The sequence below is a fragment of the Aotus nancymaae genome, unplaced genomic scaffold (genome assembly GCF_030222135.1).
Source record: "Aotus nancymaae isolate 86718 unplaced genomic scaffold, 86718_ANA_hifiasm-v0.15.2.pri h1tg000039l, whole genome shotgun sequence".
Classification (NCBI taxonomy): Eukaryota; Metazoa; Chordata; class Mammalia; order Primates; family Aotidae; genus Aotus; species Aotus nancymaae.
Window position 1 is genome coordinate 13427813 of NW_026988453.1, and position 23340 is coordinate 13451152.

General features: G+C 49.9%; 1 protein-coding gene across 2 annotated transcripts in view; it reads left to right on the plus strand.

Moving 5' to 3' along the window:
- The window catches only part of HHAT (hedgehog acyltransferase), a 359060-nt gene that overhangs the window by 28543 nt on the left and 307177 nt on the right, over positions 1–23340 (plus strand). For both annotated transcript variants that reach the window (XM_064360344.1, XM_064360345.1), the window contains one exon: positions 8954–9021. In XM_064360344.1, coding sequence (XP_064216414.1) covers positions 8954–9021 — 68 coding nt within the window. The remainder of the gene's footprint in view (positions 1–8953; positions 9022–23340) is intronic.

A 23340-nucleotide genomic window follows, 5' to 3' on the forward strand; every position in this document is an offset into this window, starting at 1 on the left:
ATTGTGGTTTTTAATTCTTATTTTAAAATTTTTTGGTTGTTTTATTCTTATTTTATATTGTATCTGCATCTTCTCCTTCACTCCCGTCATTTTCTTTCCACTTCTCCCTCCCTTCTATTTTTTTTTCTTTCTTTGATCAACGGTGCCGGAGATCTCACTAATCTTTTCAGCATTTGGCTTTATTTTCTCAGCTGTTTCTTTCTGTTTTCTAACGCATCGATTTCTGCCCTTGTCTCATTTTTTCCTTCCTTATCGTTTCCTCGGGTTTGGTCTGTTTCTTTTTATTTCAATGTCATGAGTTGAATGCTTAGCTCATTTACTCTGTAAAGAATGCATTTGGATTGTTGATTGTTTTTCTCAGAAAGATTTCTAGAAGAGGAATTACAGGGTAAAACCACACAACCATTTTTAGGTGCTTAATAGAAGACCCAGGCTGCCCTCAGGGAGGCTGTGCCAGCTCACACTTCCGAGGGAGGAGCTCCATCTTTCTGCACCGTCAGCAAGTCGAATGGTCCGTAATCAGTCTCAGGTGTATCTAGTATATGATGTGCTATGAAGAGTTATTTTTTCACAAATAGATAACTAAAAACTGTATCTTTTTATTTTATTTTATTTGGGACAGAGTCTTGCTCTGTCATCCAGGCTGGAGTGCAGTGGTACAATCTCTGCTCACTGTAACTTCCGCCTCCTGGGTTCAAGCAATTCTCAAGCCTCTGCCTCCTGAGTAGCTGGGATTACAGGTGTGCACCACCACACCCAGCTAATTTTTGTATTTTTGGTAGAGATGGGGTTTCACCATGTTGGTCAGGCTGGTCTGAAACTCCTGGCCTCAAGTGATTCACCTGCCTCAGCCTCCCAGAGTGCTGAGATTACAGGCCATTATGATAATTATGATGCAATCTTGATCATGTACTGAATTCTTTTGTTAAAATTAAAAATTTTTATTTTTTCAAAAGTAGAGACAAGATCTCTCTATGTTGCTCAGACTGCTCTCAATCTCCTGGACTCGAGCAATCTTCCTGCCTTGGCCTCCCAGAGTGCTGAGATTACAGGCGTGAGCCAGGGTGCCTGACCTCACGTACTGGATTCTTATATTCTGTTTGATTTCTCAACCAATTCTTACATCAGTACTGTACTGTTTTAATTATTTGTGATTTATAAAATGCTCAAGTATCTGGAGTAAGTTATTCTTTGTTTTCAGATCTTTCTTAGGCTATTCTTACTGGTTTATTCTTCCAGATGTATATTTGAAATTGGCTACTTTCAAAAAATCATTAGTGTTTTAATTAGAATTGTAATAAACGTATAAATTTGTAAATAATTGACATTCTTACGGTATTGTCTTTCTATCCAAGAATATGGTATTTTTTCTTGGCCTATTCAAAATCTTTCATTACTTCCCTCAATGAAGTGTTTGTGGTCTTCTTCATAATAGATCCTGCTAAAACTTATTAAGATTATTTCTGAGTCTTTTCCTTTCTCCTTTTGTGATTGGGATATTTTCCAAATTTTCTAGGCGGTCATTTCTGGTCTATACCAAAGGTGTTTATTTTGGTTTAGCTGTGTTATATTTCAGCAATTGATTGAGTTCTCTTATGTTCCATTGGCTCATTTGATTGTCCTGGTTCTTCTGTTTAGATAATATCACCCACAGGTAACGATGGTAGTTTTGCTTTGCTAGGACATCTAGAACAATATAATAGTTGAATGTTATCCTGTTTTAATTCTGACTTTAATGGAAATCTCTTTATAGTGAAAGATTGAACAAACTTTACTTACTTGTTTTTAAAAAATCATGTTAAGGAAACCTAGCTCCTTTAAATTGGCAGTAAGTGTTGAATTTTATTTGTTTTTAAAGTACCTATTCCTTTTTTGACCTCTTGATATGATGTTTTAAAGTCATCAGTTTTCCAGAGGCAAACCGTACAGATTCATTCCTGCCACAAACCTACCACGACCAGCGTATTTTTAAAAATACTGCTTTTTCCCCGAGGGTTAAAAAAATAAGGATTTCTCAGTAAGAGTAGTTGACCTGTAATTTTGTTTCAACCCCAAATTTCAATCTTGATATTCTCTTAGCTTTATAAAACAACTGGAGATGATTCCACTTGTAAAAATATTATGGAACTGTTCCAGTAGCATATGAAATGCCTGCATCTGTGTTTGACATTATTCACCTTTAAGTTTTCTAGGCATGAAGTCTCTTTGGGAGTAGATTCACTGAAAACTTTTCAGTACCTTTCAGTGTTTTGGTAGTTTTCGTTCTTAAGTCAGTTTGAGCAATTCATATTTTTCTGTTTCATTATGATGATGATGATTGAGACAGTGTCTCTTTCTGTTGCCCAGGCTGGAGTGTAGTGGCTAGACCCTACTGCACTGCAAACTTAAGCGCCTGGGCTCAAGTGATCCTCCAGCCTCACCCTCCTACGTAGCTAGGACCACAGACACACACTACCACACTTGCTTGGCTTTATTGTTTTGTTTTTGGAGACAGGGTCTTGCTCTGTTGCCCAAGCTGGTCTTAAACCCCTGACCTCAAGCCAAATCCCAAAGTGCTAGGATTATAGGCATGAGCCACTATGCCTGGCCTATGAAAATTATTTTCTAATGAGGAGCAGCTACCTTAACCTTCTGGTTTTACAGAGCCCAGGCACACCTTCTTTTGTGAAGTAGCTATGTTACTGAAAAGTTGCATATTAATGACATTTTTATAAATGAAATTGCACTTCCCATTGATTTGCATTTTCATGTCACAGGCTTTTTACTTTCATTTCTTTAATATTCAGTGTTAGAGCTATAATTTTTTAAAAATAAACTATAGCACCAGGGAGCCCTCATATTTAAAGAGCTTTGCTTTTTATGATGTAAAGTATTTATTCGAATCACCACTCCCTATTTCTTTGTTTTCTTATAGTTGTTCTTAAAGTGGGAGACAGATATTCCAGTTGAGCACCTTCACCTTCTACCTTTTGTTTATTTCTGTGTAAACCTGTGGCCTTCATTAGTACTAAGCTTGATTTATGAAGAAAGGATACAGCAGCTCATTTATAGATTAATTATTTCTTTTACATTGTTCATCCGATGAGCTAACCTCTCATGGGATGTGGGCTTTGTTAGGAAGTAATTTTTCCCACTGACTTTTGTGATTAGAGGAACTTGATTGCAAGATGATCAATAACTCTGGAGAACCCAGCCTGGGGTGGGAAGACCAAGGCCACTTGTCCTGTCCTTGAATAGGTGTCCTTGCACTTGGAACCAGGTGAGCTGACTGAGCATGAGCGGGGCCACCAGGGGCCCTTCAGTTAACAAGGCTTTGTGAAAGAACCCAAATGCAGTTCTGCAGGAGCTGAGGACTGAACAGCCTGTCTTGAAGCATTCATAGTGAGTGTTGAGGAACATTCAAGGCTCCAAACATTCTCTCTGGTGATGCTTCACGTTATATTGGACTGTGGTTTCCCTTGTTATCTATGGCCAGGGTCTTAGGAAGCAGTTGAATCACCGTCCTCCTGTTACTGGAATGGATCCCGAGACTTGCAGCCTGTCACTTCCTCCTTGCACCGGCACTTTCCTCCTGTGTTAACACTGTTCCTTCAGGTGGGCGTTGGGGTTCAGGAGCTCTACCTCAAAAAACATGGCAACTTGACATTTGAGAAAATGGCAGAAGCAGGAAATTTACTCCCAACCTTTCTCTCCTGAAGCAGGTCATAAAATCCTCATGTGAGAGTTGCCTTCTCTATACACAAAGGAAGGGAACATCCTTATCTCAGAAGATGAAGGATCGCACAGAAGAAATAGGGCTTGCTGAGTTCCTCTGAGTGTATTACCGTTAGAACATACTCACTCTGTCCAGATCTATTTCTCCGTGACTGTCCAATCTTCATTAAACCTAACATAAAAATATGCAAGTTTCGCCGTTTCTTTGGGTCTTCATTTCCTTATGAAGGCTCCCGTATCATGTAAAACTTACATTAAGTAAATTTGTATGCTTTTCTTTTGTTAAGGTGCCTTTTATTATAGGGGCCTTAGTCATGAACCTAAGAAAGTTAGAGGAAAGATTTTTTTTTTTTAATCCTTACATAGGGGAGTGTCAGCTTCCAGATAATCTGCTTTCTTAAGACTTCTAATAAGCCTTACACAATGCAGTGGGGCAGAGCCTGGGCTGGAGGGCATTTGCAGACAAGCTCTAGTGTTAGACTCACAGCTCCTCATTCCTTCCGCTCCCTGGCTGGTGCTGCATGTCAGACCCCACACACTGAACATGCGGAGAGCTTATGACTCACTCTTGGCTTGAGAGTTTCCATTTCAGTCCAGGCTGCTTCTGCTTCTTCCAGGAGCTCTGAAGTTTCCCATGCAAATTGCACACCTGGTGGTCTGCCCCATAGACTCGGAATTTCTCAGGTGAGTAGCGGACGAGCAGCCCTCTTTGGGAGGTTCAAAGGACATTTCTTAGTGTCTCCTTTTACATCCATTGGCATATCCGATTTGCTTTTCCTTGGCTTATTTCTAAATCACTTCTTTATTCCTCAAGTGGAGACTGGAAGAGGAAAGAAGGAGCCCCTAGGCCTCAACAGTGTCATGAAAATCCACACGCTTTCTGTAGGATAATCTGCAGATGAATATTTAAGAGTTGCTTACCACTAAATTCTCCTATCGTTAGAAGCCCATCTTTTCCGTGCCCCCCTTCAGGTGGATTAAAGACTTAAACATAAGACCTAACACCATAAAAACCCTAGAAGAAAACCTCGGCAAAACCATTCAGGACACAGGCACAGGCAAGGACTTCATGACTAAAACACCAAAAGCAATGGCAACAGAAGCCAAAATAGACAAATGGGACCTAATCAAACTCCACAGCTTCTGCACAGCAAAAGAAACAGTCATTAGAGTGAATCGGCAACCAACAGAATGGGAAAAAAAATTTGCAATCTACCCGTCTGACAAAGGGCTGATATCCAGAATCCACAAAGAACTAAAACAGATTTACAAGAAAAAAACAAACCCATCCGAAAGTGGGCGAAGGATATGAACAGACACTTTTCAAAAGAAGACATACATGAGGCCAACAAACATATGAAAAAATGCTCATCATCACTGGTCATTAGAGAAATGCAAATCAAAACCACATCGAGATACCATCTCACACCAGTTAGAATGGCGATCATTAAAAAATCTAGAGACAACAGATGCTGGAGAGGATGTGGAGAAATAGGAACACTTTTACACTGTTGGTGGGAGTGTAAACTAGTTCAACCATTGTGGAAGACAGTGTGGTGATTCCTCAAGGACCCAGAAATAGAAATTCCATTTGACCCAGCAATCCCATTACTGGGCATATACCCAAAGGATTATAAATCATTCTATTATAAAGACACATGCACACGTATGTTCATTGCAGCACAGTTTACAATAGCAAAGACCTGGAACTAACCCAAATGCCCCTTGGTGATAGACTGGACGGGGAAAATGTGGCACACATACACCCAGTTCTCAATTACTACCATAGTCTGTTGTACTCATGGCTTCATGGAGAAATAATCAGTAGGAGCTGTTTGGAATTTTTCCAATGCATAGAAACAGCAGGGCGTGTGTGTCATGACTGAGTGTGCTGCTCCCTCGCAGTGACTTGTGTCAGACTAGGGTGTGTGTGTGTGTGTGTGTGTGTGTGTAATCTTCTATTTCTGATTATGCCCTCTTATTACCCCCACCCCAGAATTAATTTCCTATCAAAATACTGGAGTGAAAAGGGGTAGGTTAGTTAGAGGTTTTAAGTAAATGGTTTACCACCACAGCTCATTGGCAGCAATTAAAATGCAAATCCTCTCACTCAGTAGTAGGATGGAGCTTTGATGTATCCTTTTGTAGGAGGGAAGAATCAATAGCTGACGTGGTAATCGGGGCTCCTCAGCAGAAATTGCTTCATTTCTATGCTCTCAGGCAGTTTTGTAGAGCACTGAATTTTGGGAAATAGAACCAGGGCACTGGAAGAAAGAGCGGGTTCTGCCCGACGGTCCTGTGTGATAGGGAGAGAATTCCCAAGCACAGGAGGCTTCTTTCTGTTTGCAGCAGCCTCTTGCCTGACTGTGTTTGAGTTAGGATAGAAACTCCAATTCTGTTCGAAGAATGAAGGTCTGAGGTCCTTCCCTAAGAATAAAACTGCTTGTGTAAAAATTACAAATATAACTGCCTTTGTAGGACTAACAAATTAGTCATAAGATTAGAAATTATGGCTTAGGAATTATGCAGCTAGAGTCCACAAGATTCTAAACCCTCCCAATTGCTCCTAAGGATAACATCACTCTTGTAAAACCTAAGATTAGTGCTCGAGCTATTTTGCAGACCCTGTATTGGAGGGATCAGCTGGTCCCACCCAGCTCGATAAACTGGCTCACTCGGTCTTGTGGCTCCCACTCAGGAACCGACTCAGCACAGCAGGGCAGCTTTGACTCCCTGTGATTTCATCTCCGACCTGACCAATCAGCCCTAGCCCTCTACCTGCCAAATTATCCCTAAAAAACCCCAGTCTCCGAATTTTCAGGAGACTGATTTGAGTAATGATGAAACTCCCATCTGCCATCCAGCCAGCTCTATGTGATTTAAACTTTATTGCAATTCCTCTGTCTCGATAAATCCACTCTATCTGGGCGGTGGGCAGAATGACCGAAAGGGCGGTTACCAGAAAGCATCATCAGAAATCCCGAGGGTGACTGCAGCTTGCAGAAAGATGTCCTGCCACAGGTTCTCCTGTATCAGCTACATTCTGCAGCTGGGATTTTCAGCTAACTTAAGACATTCTGAAGACGGTGAGTTCCAAATGGGTCATGAATGGATTTAAGTTATAGTTTATGTCAGGGAGCATTTGTGTCAAGAAATGAGACAAGGGTGATTTATGTGAATTCTCTAAAACAGGAGGAAGGATTTTTGGTCTAGAGCTATGCTGCTCAGTACTGTAGTGGTGAGCCACATCTGGATAGGGAGCGTTTGAAATGTGCCAGTCCAAATTGAGGTGCGCTATAAAGATGACCTGTAAACTGGATTATAAAGAATTAGAAAAAGAATGTAAAATAACTCATGTGATTGTTTAATATTGATTTCATATTGATACACAATTTTGGATATGTTGGAATAAAGTAAAATTAACTTCACTTTTCTTTCTTTTTTAAACTTTGTGGCTGTAAGAAACTTGAACATTTTAAATGTGGCTCATGCTCTATTTCTGCTGGACAGCACGAGGCAGGATTTCGTCGTAGTTCTCCTGTCTGCATGGGGTTCCTTTCTCCCACTAGAGGGAGATATGTTCCAGCCTCAGGAAATCTGAGGTTAGTGTGTAAATGTCCCTGCTTTTGAATGAACTCTTAAAAAAGAAGCAGCAAAAAAGGAGCTTAAGTTTTTGCTTTCTTTTAATCCCGTATAATTCTGACGTTTCTAAAGGTTGCACTTTGTGGGAGAAAGTGAAGCCGAAACAGAACAGGGAAGAGGCGGGAAGCTTTTCTACCCGCTCTGCCTTCGTGAATTCAGATTCTTTGTTGGATCACAATAACTCGTCATTTGTTCACCAACTGTTCCCTTGGACTTGAGTCTGTGTGTAGTGCAACACACATATAGGTGTGCACACACACACACGCACACACAGTGTGGTCTTGCGTGCAGCTGTCGCAGAGAGGACCAGTGCCCTCCTGCAATCACACGCTTCCATGGCACTCCCAGACCACTTGGAGTGCACCGCGCTGGAGCTCCTGGAGGTGTGCCCCGTGTACCCTCGGCCAGTGTGCCTGCTAAGTGTTGCCTGTGGTCTGAGGCTGGGGCTGCTGTTTGCATCTAATGTGTGTAAATCTGCCCCTTGATCCTACTCTGAAATCAGCATTAGTTCGTGATTGTATTTTAGTGACAGCTCTCTGTCTCTTGGGTTTCCTTCTGGGTAGCTCCTTTTTGGTTTTCGTGGTTTTTATACTTTGGTTGATCTGATAAGCATTCATATTTCCCCATTCTTGTCTATGCACTCTTTGTGGGAGAGGGGTGAATCTCAGCCATTCTGGCGGCTCTGTCCTACTCTTCACTGAGAACTCCTAAGTTTTTATCTCCAGCTTAGAGCATTCCTTTGAGCTCTGCTCACACCCATGCAGCTGCCTACCGGACACTGCACAGACCTCAGCCTCGGCCCCCACAGCATTCCTTTCTGCTTCGTGGCACTCATCAGCACTACCGTAGTTTCTTATTATGTTTGTCTGTTTTCCCTGGTACACAGCAAGCCCCAGGAGGGCAAAGGCCACGCTAGTGTGGTTCCACTTCATTCCTCGTATCTTGTCCTGTGCCTGGTACAAGCAGTGTTTGCAGATTTTATCTTTCGTTTCAAATCAACTGGTTTACTTATAAACATGATTATTACCATTATATGAGTATCTTAGGCTATTTGGTTAGCATTAGATCATAGCAGCTCTGATCAGCGTAGTTTTGTGCATAGTTGGTGTCAGTATTTCTAACAGCATGTGCGCGCGGGGCATCTGCAGTAACCCTTCCCATGTTTTCCCGTGTTGGAAACTCTTCTCTGTTGATCTCTCCTTCTGTGACCCTGATTACAAGCCAAATTTCCATCAGTGCTTCTACGTATTTCCAGGAACTTAGGTCACAGAGCACTGGAAAGAAAGGTCAAGGAATGTGGTATGTTTCCGTGCCTGTAGTTAGTCCACCGTCAGCTTTTCCAGGACATATTCCAATTCTTCTAGTGCTCCAGCTAGGCTGGGCGCGGTGGCTCACGCCTGTAATCCAAGCACTTTGGAGGCCAAGGCGGGCGGATCACCTGAGGTCGGGAGTTCAAGACCAGCCTGACCAACATTGTGAAACCCCGTCTTTAAAAAAAGAAAGAAAGAAAAAGAAAAGTGCTCCAGCTATTCAGCCAGCCCAGTTTTGTTTAGCTTTGTGACTAATGGAGGCTGTTTTTTTTTTTCTTTTTTGTTAGAACATGAAAAGGAACTGGACCAGGAATTTGAGCTGGAGACTGACACTTTATTTGGAGGACTAAAGAAGGTATAAAGTGGATAAATAATAAATCTTTTCAGTTTTCAAACGTGATTTCAATATTTCACATCGTGTTTGTATTTGGAGGAGATCCAGGTATCGTATTCAGCAACAATCTGTATTTCAGCGCCCCTTTCTGCTGTAAAGATGTGCGTGTGCCGTGTTGGGGAAGGCGTTCCCGGGGTCTCCGTGTGCCGTGGGTGGGGAGGGCGTTCCCGGGGTCTCCGTGTGGTCGTGGTGGGGAGGGCGTTCCCCCGGGGTCTCCGTGTGCCGTGGTGGGGAGGGCGTTCCCGGGGTCTCCGTGTGCCGTGGTGGGGGAGGGCGTTCCCGGGGGTCTCCGTGTGCCGTGGTGGGGAGGGCGTTCCCGGGGTCTCCGTGTGCCGTGGTGGGGAGGGCGTTCCCGGGGTCTCCGTGTGCCGTGGTGGGGAAGGCGTTCCCGGGGTCTCCGTGTGCCGTGGTGGGGAAGGCGTTCCCGGGGTCTCCGTGTGCCGTGGGTGGGGAGGGCGTTCCCGGGGTCTCCGTGTGCCGTGGTGGGGGAGGGCGTTCCCCCGGGGTCTCCGTGTGCCGTGGTGGGGAGGGCGTTCCCCCGGGGTCTCCGTGTGCCGTGGTGGGGAGGGGCGTTCCCCCGGGGTCTCCGTGTGCCGTGGTGGGGAGGGCGTTCCCGGGGTCTCCGTGTGCCGTGGTGGGGAGGGCGTTCCCGGGGTCTCCGTGTGCCGTGGTGGGGAGGGCGTTCCCGGGGTCTCCGTGTGCCGTGGTGGGGAAGGCGTTCCCGGGGTCTCCGTGTGCCGTGGTGGGGAGGGCGTTCCCCCGGGGTCTCCGTGTGCCGTGGTGGGGAGGGCGTTCCCGGGGTCTCCGTGTGCCGTGTTGGGGAGGGCGTTCCCGGGGTCTCCGTGTGCGGTGGTGGGGAGGGCGTTCCCGGGGTCTCCGTGTGCCGTGGTGGGGAGGGCGTTCCCGGGGTCTCCGTGTGCCGTGGTGGGGAGGGCGTTCCCGGGGTCTCCGTGTGCCGTGGTGGGGAGGGCGTTCCCGGGGTCTCCGTGTGCCGTGGTGGGGAGGGCGTTCCCGGGGTCTCCGTGTGCCGTGGTGGGGAAGGCGTTCCCGGGGTCTCCGTGTGCCGTGGTGGGGAGGGCGTTCCCGGGGTCTCCGTGTGCCGTGGTGGGGAGGGCGTTCCCGGGGTCTCCGTGTGCCGTGGTGGGGAGGGCGTTCCCGGGGTCTCCGTGTGCCGTGGTGGGGAAGGCGTTCCCGGGGTCTCCGTGTGCCGTGGTGGGGAAGGCGTTCCCGGGGTCTCCGTGTGCCGTGGTGGGGAAGGCGTTCCCGGGGTCTCCGTGTGCCGTGGTGGGGAGGGCGTTCCCGGGGGTCTCCGTGTGCCGTGGTGGGGAGGGCGTTCCCGGGGTCTCCGTGTGCCGTGGTGGGGAGGGCGTTCCCCCGGGGTCTCCGTGTGCCGTGGTGGGGAGGGCGTTCCCCCGGGGTCTCCGTGTGCCGTGGTGGGGGAGGGCGTTCCCGGGGGTCTCCGTGTGCCGTGGTGGGGAGGGCGTTCCCGGGGTCTCCGTGTGCCGTGGTGGGGAAGGCGTTCCCGGGGTCTCCGTGTGCCGTGGTGGGGAGGGCGTTCCCGGGGTCTCCGTGTGCCGTGGTGGGGAGGGCGTTCCCGGGGTCTCCGTGTGCCGTGGTGGGGAGGGCGTTCCCCCGGGGTCTCCGTGTGCCGTGGTGGGGAGGGCGTTCCCCCGGGGTCTCCGTGTGCCGTGGTGGGGAGGGCGTTCCCGGGGTCTCCGTGTGCCGTGTTGGGGAGGGCGTTCCCGGGGTCTCCGTGTGCCGTGGTGGGGAGGGCGTTCCCGGGGGTCTCCGTGTGCCGTGGTGGGGAGGGCGTTCCCGGGGTCTCCGTGTGCCGTGGTGGGGAGGGCGTTCCCGGGGTCTCCGTGTGCCGTGGTGGGGAAGGCGTTCCCGGGGTCTCCGTGTGCCGTGGTGGGGAGGGCGTTCCCGGGGTCTCCGTGTGCCGTGGTGGGGAGGGCGTTCCCCCGGGGTCTCCGTGTGCCGTGGTGGGGAGGGCGTTCCCGGGGTCTCCGTGTGCCGTGGTGGGGAAGGCGTTCCCGGGGTCTCCGTGTGCCGTGGTGGGGAGGGCGTTCCCCGGGGGTCTCCGTGTGCCGTGGTGGGGAGGGCGTTCCCCCGGGGTCTCCGTGTGCCGTGGTGGGGGAGGGCGTTCCCGGGGTCTCCGTGTGCCGTGGTGGGGAGGGCGTTCCCGGGGTCTCCGTGTGCCGTGGTGGGGAGGGCGTTCCCGGGGTCTCCGTGTGCCGTGGTGGGGAGGGCGTTCCCGGGGTCTCCGTGTGCCGTGGTGGGGAGGGCGTTCCCGGGGTCTCCGTGTGCCGTGGTGGGGAGGGCGTTCCCGGGGTCTCCGTGTGCGGTGGTGGGGAGGGCGTTCCCGGGGTCTCCGTGTGCCGTGGTGGGGAGGGCGTTCCCGGGGTCTCCGTGTGCCGTGGTGGGGAGGGCGTTCCCGGGGTCTCCGTGTGCCGTGGTGGGGAGGGCGTTCCCGGGGTCTCCGTGTGCGGTGGTGGGGAGGGCGTTCCCGGGGTCTCCGTGTGCCGTGGTGGGGAGGGCGTTCCCCCGGGGTCTCCGTGTGCCGTGGTGGGGAGGGCGTTCCCGGGGTCTCCGTGTGCCGTGGTGGGGAGGGCGTTCCCGGGGTCTCCGTGTGCCGTGGTGGGGAGGGCGTTCCCGGGGTCTCCGTGTGCCGTGGTGGGGAGGGCGTTCCCGGGGTCTCCGTGTGCCGTGGTGGGGAAGGCGTTCCCGGGGTCTCCGTGTGCCGTGGTGGGGAGGGCGTTCCCCCGGGGTCTCCGTGTGCCGTGGTGGGGAGGGCGTTCCCCCGGGGTCTCCGTGTGCCGTGGTGGGGAGGGCGTTCCCCCGGGGTCTCCGTGTGCCGTGGTGGGGAGGGCGTTCCCGGGGTCTCCGTGTGCCGTGGTGGGGAGGGCGTTCCCGGGGTCTCCGTGTGCCGTGGTGGGGAGGGCGTTCCCGGGGTCTCCGTGTGCCGTGGTGGGGAGGGCGTTCCCGGGGTCTCCGTGTGCCGTGGTGGGGAGGGCGTTCCCGGGGTCTCCGTGTGCCGTGGTGGGGAGGGCGTTCCCGGGGTCTCCGTGTGCCGTGGTGGGGAGGGCGTTCCCCCGGGGTCTCCGTGTGCCGTGGTGGGGAGGGCGTTCCCCCGGGGTCTCCGTGTGCCGTGGTGGGGAGGGCGTTCCCGGGGTCTCCGTGTGCCGTGGTGGGGAAGGCGTTCCCGGGGTCTCCGTGTGCCGTGGTGGGGAGGGCGATCCCGGGGTCTCCGTGTGCCGTGGTGGGGAGGGCGTTCCCCCGGGGTCTCCGTGTGCCGTGGTGGGGAGGGCGTTCCCCCGGGGTCTCCGTGTGCCGTGGTGGGGAGGGCGTTCCCCCGGGGTCTCCGTGTGCCGTGGTGGGGAGGGCGTTCCCGGGGTCTCCGTGTGCCGTGGTGGGGAGGGCGTTCCCGGGGTCTCCGTGTGCCGTGGTGGGGAGGGCGTTCCCGGGGTCTCCGTGTGCCGTGGTGGGGAGGGCGTTCCCGGGGTCTCCGTGTGCCGTGGTGGGGAGGGCGTTCCCCGGGGGTCTCCGTGTGCCGTGGTGGGGAGGGCGTTCCCCGGGGGTCTCCGTGTGCCGTGGTGGGGAAGGCGTTCCCGGGGTCTCCGTGTGCCGTGGTGGGGAGGGCGTTCCCGGGGTCTCCGTGTGCGGTGGTGGGGAGGGCGTTCCCGGGGTCTCCGTGTGCCGTGGTGGGGAGGGCGTTCCCGGGGTCTCCGTGTGCCGTGGTGGGGAAGGCGTTCCCGGGGTCTCCGTGTGCCGTGGTGGGGAGGGCGTTCCCGGGGTCTCCGTGTGCGGTGGTGGGGAGGGCGTTCCCGGGGTCTCCGTGTGCCGTGTTGGGGAGGGCGTTCCCCCGGGGTCTCCGTGTGCCGTGTTGGGGAGGGCGTTCCCGGGGTCTCCGTGTGCCGTGGTGGGGAGGGCGTTCCCGGGGTCTCCGTGTGCCGTGGTGGGGAGGGCGTTCCCGGGGTCTCCGTGTGCCGTGTTGGGGAGGGCGTCCCCGGGGGTCTCCGTGTGCCGTGTTGGGGAGGGCGTTCCCGGGGTCTCCGTGTGCCGTGGTGGGGAGGGCGTCCCCGGGGGTCTCCGTGTGCCGTGTTGGGGAGGGCGTTCCCGGGGTCTCCGTGTGCCGTGTTGGGGAAGGCGTTCCCGGGGTCTCCGTGTGCCGTGGTGGGGAAGGCTGTTCTTTGACATACCCGTATCTTCCTAGATGTGACCAGAAGCACTTCTGTGCTAGAGTACATATTCTCGGTAGGTGCCAGACCCTTCTCTTCCTGTTGAGAGATGCTTGACTACTTTATTCTCCTGCCAGAGGAGAGCCCTGTCCTTCTGAGGCTGGGGTTCTTCTCATTCTTCTCCGTTCAGTTTCTCAGGACCCCATTTCGGTTATAACTTGGACTGTAGGGGGTCCAGGGCCCAGCTCACGTGTGGGCTTTGGGTCAAGGTGAATTATGGGCTGCATATTTGTTTTTCTAAGTATTTTTATGTGTTTTTAAAATGCAATCAGAACATCGTTTGTTTTGTTTTCTATTTTTACTTTATGTAATATGCCAAATAGATTGTAAATTCAATCAGCCTTTGGGACATAAAGGACACTTTGCATTCCAGGTTCTGAACAGTCTGTTTATAAATGAACCTTTTCAAGACAGTTCGTTTCCAACTTGGGTGCTGCCCATACTAATATTTTTCTCTATTGAAAGTTGCAGATTTGCGTGAAATTGTAACAAATGTAGCTCAGTTTCCATTTCGATTTGCGAGGGTCGCCTGTTCCTTTCTCCCAGCTCTGTACGGAGGCATATGGAAGATACAAGGCCCATGCTTGTCTGGAACTAGCAAGAGCAGCCCGCGCTGCATGGGTGTCATTCTTGGCTTTTGTTGCTCTACCCACCAGATACTTCTGTGAAAACTTAGATGCAAATTGAAGTTTCATCCCTGGCATCCATTTCTAGATGTTTCTTATTGAAATAAGCCCCTTTTAGGATTCTTAGTAAGAAGGTAATGTGGGTAGTATCGTGCCCACTTCAGAGACGAGGAAACTCGGGAAGCTCTGTGGCCAAGTGGAATTTGAGATGTAATAGGAGGTAGCCTTTGTGAGTGTCTCGGATCTATTCTTTAGAAATATAATACTACTGGATGTTGTACAACAGAAAGAGTGATTTATTTTTTTCTTTTAAAAATTCAAGCATTTCAGATAATACTGGAAATATAAAATTATTTGCCGGAGCAAAGGTAAGCAAACACATTTGAGAGACTTTTAGCTGAAGAGGGGCCGTGGTGAGGCAGCATGAGAAAGTGGACACAGGGTCAGCCCCAGCAAGTGTGGGAGCTGCCACAGATTTCATTGTCAAGGGCAGGCTCAGCCCAGCCGTGTGTTGCTACTTCTAGACAAAGGGGCTTTGTCTTCACTGACTGCCTGGCTCCTGTGCTTCACTAGGTCAAGCCCAGCTGCTGGACTCCCTGCAGAGGCTCCGGAGCCCTGCGGAGATGGCCTCTGCTCGGTGCTCTCCACGACGGCTCGTGACAGCACTGGGGGCAGGAGCGGTGTTGCTCAAGCCAACTCTGCCCTCCCAGAAAAGTACATGTGGCACAGGCGCGCACTCTGGGAGCACCGAGGATTCAGTCTTTTGCCGTCCTGACAAACCTGTCCATCCCTCTGTCCATCTGACCATCCGTTCATCTACCAGTGCTGTGAGCACCTCTCATCTTCTCATCTCTGTGCTACTCAGCACCTTGCATGTGGGGTGGGTGGTTTGGAGCCCTAGAATTTATGGAAGAAATGATGAGTCCGTGGACATCCAGCAGGCGACGGACATTGATGTGGGTCCTCAGGTTCTACACACTCCTTGCCGAATATTTCTTTTCTTGGAGGCTGCAGGAGGTGGCAAGCACATGCTACTTTGGTCCAAATTCTAATCAAAGGAAGATATTAGGTGTGACTAGAAAGCATGACCTTCAGAAGAAAGCTGATGTGTTCTGACCTGCCCATCCCTTGAATGGTAGTCTGCAGCTGGGCTGGTAAACCTCAGCACTGCTGACATTTTTTTTTTTTTTTTTTTGAGATGAAGTCTCCCTCTGTTGCCCAGGCTGGAGTGCAGTGGCGTGATGGCTCACTGCAATCTCCACCTCTTGGGTTCAAGTGATTCTCCTGCCTCAGCTTCCTGAGTAGCTGGGATTACAGGTGACTGCCACCATGCCCAGCTAAGTTTTGTATTTTTAGTAGAAATGGGGTTTTACCATGTTACCAGGCTGGTCTCGAACTCCTGACCACAGGTGATCCACCCCCCTTGGCCTCCCAAAGTGCTGGGATTATTGGCATGGCCCACCATGCCCAGCTGACATTTTATTTTATTTTACTGAGACAGGGTCTCACTCTATAGCCCAGGCTGGAGTGCAGTGGCACAATCCCGGCTCACTGCAATTCTCCATCTCCCGGGTTCAAACAATTCTCTGGTCTCAACCTCCCAAGTAGCTGGGATTACAGGCATACACCACCAGACCTGGCCAATTTTTGTATTTTTAGTAGAGATAGGGTTTCACTGTGTTGGCTAGGCTGGTCTCCACCTCCTGGCCTCAAGTGATCCACCCGCCTTGGCCTCTCAAAGAGCTGGGGTTACAGGCATGAGCCACCATGCCTGGCCACATTTTATTTTTTAAATATTATTATTTTTTAGAGATGGGGTTTTGCTATGTTATCCATGCTGGAGTACAGTGGTACAATCATTGCTCACTGCAGCCTTGAACTCCTGGGCTCAAACGATCCTCCTGTCTCAGCCTCTTGAGTAGCTGTGACTACAGACATTCACCACCATACCTGGCTAATTTTTAAATTTTTTGTAGAGATGGGACTTCACTATATTACCCAGGCTGGTCTTGAGCTCCTAACCTCAGTCTCCCACTTATACGTGTGAGCTACAGTGCCTGGCCACTACTGACATTTTGGATCAGATGGCTGTTGTGGGGAGCTGCTCTGGACCATTGTACAATGCTTAGCAGCATCCCTGGACTCTACCTAGTAGGTACTAGCAGCATTTCATGCCCTAAGTCTTAACAATTTAAAAAGTCGGCTGGGTGTGGTGGCTTACTCCTGTAATCCCAGCACTTTGGGAGGCTGAGGCCAGCAGATCACTTGAGGTCAGGAGTTTGAGATTAGCCTGGCCAAGATGATGAAACCCTGTGTCTACTAAAAATACAAAAATTAGCCCGGCATGGTGGTGTGTGCCTGTAATCCCAGCTACACCAGGGGCTTATGCATGAGAATTGTTTGAACCGAGGAGGTGGAGGTTGCAGTGCGCTGAGGTTGTGCCACTGCACTCCACATTCCAGCCTGAGTGTCAGAGTGATACCCTGTCTCTAAAAACAAAAACAAACAAAAAAAAATTTTAAAAGTCTCCATGCATTGCCAAGTGCCCCCAGGGGGCAAAATCATCCCCTTTTAAGAGCTGCCGGTCTATAGCAATATTTAAGGGCTCTGTCCCCACTCCCTTGGTCATGCTGATTTGCCATTCTTACCTTAGCTCATGCTGTTCCTCGTCTGGATTGGGCCTCACACCTGCTCCGTTTGGCCCTCACTCACACTTCAGATCATAGCTGGCTCCCTGTCATGGAAGCATTGCCTGACCCTCAAGCTGGGCTTGGTTCTCATAGTTCACGACACTTGCCTGCCTCTCTCTTACTTCCTTCCACAAATACAGCTTTCGATGAGAGTGTCTCTGTGCTCAAGTCCATCTGGAGTGCTGGGGACAGTGGTGAACCAGACAGACAACATCCCTATGCTAGTGTCTCCTACTAGGGATGGGCTGACTGCAAATAAATGAACAAACAGTGGCCACAGATTGAGCTAAATGATTTGAAGGCAGTAAACAGGGTGATAGGGCAGCAGTGTTCTGGATCAAATCGTGTACTCTATTATGACAAAGTTATTTGTAGAATTTTATTTGGTGTTATCCTTTCTCACTTAGCTTGTGGGTCCCACAAAAGCAGGGCTGGGATTTAATCATTTCTGTATCTTAAATGCCTGGAGCGGAGTCAGTATTTTACTGAATTTAACTGCAGGCAAGAGTGAAGCACCAGCTTGCAGCACGGAAGTGAAATTCGTGGGTCCTGCGTGCCTCTAGATGGCGGTGTAGGCAGGTGGGCTAAGTGGGACAGTGTGCAGAGTCAGAGTAGGGAGACCATTCTGGGCACAGAAAGTCACAAACTGCTTCTGGGAGAAGGGGGCTGACCGTCACCTGAGCCCCAAAGAATGGGCAGGGTTTGGCAAGATCATCAGTAGCGGAGACGCTGTTCCAGTGGTGTTGCCATAGTTAGAAAAGGGAAGGACGTATTAGGGAAATAGTGACTCAAAGTGAAGCTACATTAGGGCAGTGAGAGGGAGCTGCACCTGACTGTAGTCCTCCAATTTTTGGCGATGTCCAGGTTTGGAAGATTACAACCCAAATCAAGAATGCCTTTGAGCTTTGTCATTTCTTCGGGGGTGAGGCTGATTGTACTTGCCCAGACAACAGATGTGGTGTGGGAGCTTGTGTAGGTGCGGCTGTCAAGGGCTGTTCAGACTCCATGTGCTCTGATTTTTGCATCCTGTTCTGCAATGTTTGCTCTTCCGGGCTCTCAGGGTAGGAGCCACCCCCCGCACCCATCCCGCAGGCTCTAGTGTGCTATGCTGGAGCCTGTGTGTGACAGGGATGGGGCGAGTCCAGCCTCAGCGGCTTCTGACATGACCCGTTGTCGTATCTGCCAGTCCCTTTCTCTTTCTTCGTGCTGGTCTTCTCTGCAGCGATGCCAGGGAGACAGGGAAATGTCTCAGTGCCCATGTTGCTTGCTCGATGGAGTAAACGCGTTTCTGCACAGCAGTGTCTGAACCAAACTGATTCAAATGAAGTTCTATGTCAGGTATATTGTCATTAATTTTTTTTTCCTTTTATTTAAGATTCAAGATCATAAATACTTGGCATAGCGGAAAGAGCACAGGTTTGGAGTTAGATGGGCTTGAGTTTGAATCTGGCTTTGCTACATCTTGGAAAATCCTTTACCTCCTTTCAAAAAAGAATTTTTTTTTTGAGACAGACTGAAATGCAGTGGTGTGATCTCGGCTCACTGCAGACTCTGCCTCCCAGGTTCAAGTGATTCTCTTGCCTCAACCTCCTGAGTAGCTGGGGTTACAGGTGTGCATCACCACGCCAGCTAGTTTTTGTACTTTTAGTAGAGATAGTGTTTCGCCATGTCGGCCAGGCTGGTCTCAAACTCCTGGCCTCAAGTGATTCACTCATCTTGGCCTTCCAAAGTGCTGTGATTACAGATGTAAGCCACTGTGCCTGGCCTCATTTACCTCCTTTTAGCCTCAGTTTTGTTACCTGGAACATGGGAATACAAGGTCATGGAGAAAGAGGTGATGGACAGAAAACACCCAGCATGCTTGTGCTTAGTGCAGAATAGATGTGCAATACATGTTATTGTGGTTATTGCTATTTTTCCTTCCATGGATGAATAATTCCTTGCTTTAGCATTAAGGATTGCTGATTCTCAGCTGGGGGCGGTGGCTCCTGCCTGTAATCCCAGCACTTCAGGAGGCTGAGGTGGGTGGATCACCTGAGGTCAGGAGTTTGTGACCAGCCTGGCCAACATGGTGAAACCCGGTCTCTACTAAAAATACAAAAATTAGCCAGGTGTGGTGGCGGGTGCCTCTAATCCCAGCTACTTGGGAGGCTGAGGCAGGAAAGTCGCTGGAACCCAGGAGGTGGAGGTTGCAGTTGAACCGAGCCCACGCCATTGCACTGCAGCGTGGGCAACAAGACTGAAACTCCATCTCAAAAAAAAAAAACAACATTGCTGATTCTCCCTCTTCAGCAAGGAGGTAATGTTCTACAGAGAGACATTTACATGTAGAGGGTGGGGTTGCTATTGAAAAGAGCTCTCAATCCTAATGCATTATAAAGAGTATTACAAGTAATCAATTCTGTTCTTTCCTGAGGACACATTTTTCCATGGCAGGTTTCAGACCTCTAAATAAGCTGTTCTTTCAGAAGTACAATCAGAGAGGACTTCACAGGGCCTGTGAGGAGGCTTAGGGAGAATAGACAGAGGCAGACAGGAGAGCTTGAATCTGAATGACTGTGAACACAGAGAAAGAGGTACTTCCCTAAGGACAGTTTTTAGCTACTCATGCTTTGCCCATGAAGATTTTAAGATTTAGCTTATTTATAAATGCCTCTGCATTTTAATACTTCAGAAAGACAACATTCCATTCTGACTCATTTAACCAGTGAGTTAAATTCGCACCTACTCTGTAAGCTGCTTCCAGGCCACGTGCTGGGGATACTGTGACATTTCAGGCTCAGTCTCTGTCCTCAGTGGGCTCTGAACTTTGGGGGAAGGTGATGATGAGACGGTGAGCTGCTGGTGCAACAGCTGCTGGGGCTTGTGGAGACAGAGGTTGCAGAGAACCCCACCCGCAGGGACTCAAGGGTGGGTGAACGGAATAGCATGCCTGACAACCTGGATTTGAGTGAAATAAATTCAGCTTGCCTAGAAGGTTGAGTTGTGAGGAACGAATCACTCAAGATAGGCAGGGGATTGATCATAAAGGCCATTGGGCGCCATATGTGGAGTCTGGACTTGATCCAGAGGGCAGTGGTCAGTGCTTGAAGGATTTTGGGTGCCGTTTCCTCTGTGGACTCTTCCTGGAGCCCTCTGACTGATTTTCCTGCCTTGTCCTGCTTCTCTGCCTCCTCTCTCTCTCCATTTGAATGCACGCACGTGCGCGCGCGCACACACACACGCACACTCTCTCTCTCTCTCTCTCCCTCCTGATCTGTTAGTTTTGCAGAGCTAAACCCTTGGTTCTGCCTTCACCTTATTTTCTCCTAGCTTTTTCAAGGACTTTTTTTTTTTTCTTTTTGACAGAGTCTCACTGTGTCACCCAGGCTGGAGTGCAGTGGTGCGATCTCAGCTCACTGCAACCTCTGCCTCCTGAATTCAAATGATTCTCCTGCCTCAGCCTCCCAAGTACCTGGGACTACAGGTACCCACCACCACGCCTGGTTAATTTTTGTATTTTTAGTAGAGACTGGGTTTCACTATGTTGGCCAGGCTGGTCTTGAACTCCTGACCTTGTGATTTGCCCACCTCAGCCTCCCAAAGTGCTAGGATTACAAGCCTGAGCCACCATGCCCGGCCCTCAAGGACGTTTTTAATGAGACGATAGTATTTCCCATAAACTACTAGATAGAAAACAGAGAGAACAGAGCAGGGTCCCTGGTGGCTAAGAATTAATCAGCAAATTTGAATTTATCCATTCACGTGGTAGATCATATTTTTACATGAGGCAGAGAGCTACAATTCCTGTTCCTGTTCTCACCAGGGAATCACTACCATCTTATGTTTTTCCTGCCTATCTGCAAATTTACATGTCAGGAAGAAAATCCAGCAGGGATGAGACTAGACAAAAGGTCATGTGCTGATGTGTAAACAGCCGGCATGCTGTGTGTTCACAAGGAGGAAGCAAACCTTCCTTCCGTTGCTAATCCATGGGTTTCTTTTTCTTCTTTTCTATTTTGAGACGGTCTCTCTCTGTTGCCCATGTTGGAGTACAGTGGCGCAACCACGGGTTCACTGCAACCTCTGCCTCCAAGTTCAAGTCATTCTCCTGCCTCAGCCTCCCAAGCACCTGGGCCTACAGGCATGTGCCACCATACCCGGCTAACTTTTTGTGTTTTTAGTAAAGACCGGTTTTCAACATGCTGGCCAGGCTGGCCTCAAACTCCTGGCCTCGAGTGATCCACCCGCCTTGGCCTCCCAAAGTTCTGGGATCACAGGTGTGAGCTGCCATGCCTGGCCTCATCTGCGGGTTTCTTGCCCCTGCCGTTTGGAGACTCTTCAGCCCACATTCTCCTTGTCCAGAGGGACTGGCATGGAACACAGGAATCTGTCTCTGCTAAGCAAGCCTCTTTGGGAAGGGGAAAAGCTGTGTAAAATCCAATTTTCTGTTAGTAAAGACAGGCCGAACATTCACACACACAGCCAAGTCACTTAGTAATCTGCTCCCATCAGACGGAGGGAGGCAGAGATATGGCAGACATGCTGGAATAATCTTTGAGGGGCTGCGGCTTAATGAAAATGAGCTAGTGCCTAACCTCTGTAAACTCACCAGAGTTTCCACACATGAAACAAAGGAGACGTTGCCAAGAGATCCACGTTCCTTTACAAGAAATCCCCAACCCCGATGGGCATGTTCACCTCAATCCAACAGATATTTTCAAGAGCCTGCTAATGTGTGAGGGGGTCGGATGCAAAGATGAAGACATTCCCACTGTTGGGGCTGGTGACAAATTTCTCAGCCACAGACCACGCAGTTTGCAAGTCAGTGCTTGCTACCTGCCTTCCGGTCCGGGTTGTGATGATCGCTGTGGGTTAAGGGAGTAAGAGGCATTGTTTCTCTCTTCAAGTTTACACTCTGTTTGAGAATTCCAGGCAGGCACCCCTAGCTGTATACGGCTGATGTGTGAAGTATTTAACAAGGGCCAGGGCTGTACACAGCCAGGACAATTGGCCCTGCTTGTGGGTCCCGCCTGAAAGCTGGTCCTGGCATGCCGTTTAACAATGTGTTTCTGCTTGTATGATTGACCCCAGTCTGTGTAGCCAAATTTGCTGGAAGAGTTTCTAGCCTTGGAGTGATCAGAGAGGACTCCCTGGAATCGGTGGATTGGAGCTGAGTCTTGAATACAAGCCTATTTTGTTGTTTAACAAAAATAAAGTTCTTTGGTTTTACTCTTGGTAACTTCTGTCATTTGGAGGTGGATAGGAGTTAAATGTCTTCTCTCCCACAACCTTGCCACCAAGTGGTATGTTAAACAGTGAAACCGTCTATCTCTGAATTCTCCTACAAGTGCAAACATTCATTAAGTAGGCAGGTACAAAACCCATCACTGAACCTGTTCTGAAAGCTCACGAGGCCTCTTTTGTCTGTCTTGAAGTACTCCAACAAGCATCTTGCAGAAAGTTCCTTCTGAGGCTGGTGCAATTCTATTCTGCTGGCTGAAGCAGCTACCCTTCTAGTCTGATTAGAGGATAGAGCCTTATTAAAGGACAGACGAAGGGAGTGTTCAACCTTCAGTGCTTTGGTTGCTGGGCTCAAGGGAGGTTTTTTAAATTTGTTGAGACGAGGTCTCTCTCTTGCCCAGGCTTGAGTGTAGTGGTGCCAGCACCGTAGCCCTCAGAATAGTTGGGACTGTGAGCACGTGCCACCACACCCAGCCAAGTTCTAAAATTTTAGAGAGACGGGGTCTCGCTTTGTTGTCCAGCCCTGTCTCGAGCTCCTGGCCTTAAGCAATCCTCCTGTCATGACCTCCCAAACTGCTGGAATTATAGGTGTGAGCCACCACAGCCTGACTAATTTATTTACTTGTTTATTTTTTGAAGACAGGGTCTTGCTTTGTCATCCAGGCTGGAATGCAGTGGTGTGATCATAGCTCACTGTAACCTCTAACTCCTGGGCTTAAGCGATCCTTCTGCCTCGGCCTCTCAAAGTGTTGGGATTACAGGCAGGAGCCACTGCACCTGGCCTCAAGGGATTCTTCCAAAGTTCATTATTACAAGGGTTTTCAAGCCTGAGAAAAATTTTAACTCATCACACGTTGAGCACCACAAGTTTCGTTAGTAAACTATTTATTTCTAACGGTCCGTATGCTAGGAGACTTTCAGGTGTAGTTTTAGGTACCATATTGGAAGTATTTGAATTGTAGTCATGTCTGGGAGGAGATTTCTGATTAGAATCCTTCAAATGCTAACTCACTTTTTCTGGACTCCTCATTTGGATGCTTTCAATGTTAAGAACTGTCCTTAGAGGCAGATTAAAGTTAATTTACATGTAAACATATAAGTGCTGTAACAGGATTCAGAATTGTCTAAGTGCTACAATAGGATTCAGAGAGAAAGGGGGAAGGGGTTATTCCAGCGTAGGGCAGGTTGAATAGTGGCTGGATCTGAAATTTGTGGGGGAGGTATGGGGAAGTGGGAAGGAGGGGAAACATTTCCTTCTCTCAGTACATTTCCTAAAAGTGGTGCCTGTCAGCATTCTTAAAAAGGTTATTACCTTTTAAAATCATGACATGACAGTTGATAAGCCTTTGTTAAAAAGAAATTAAGAAGCAGCAGCAGCCAGGTAAGAGCAAGATCACAGGGGCACATGGGAGAAGATGTAAGGGGGGTGTGTGTGGTGGGGGGGAACTGACTGATGGCACTTTCAGGGATGACAATAGCTGCCAACAAGTTCAAGATGGATGA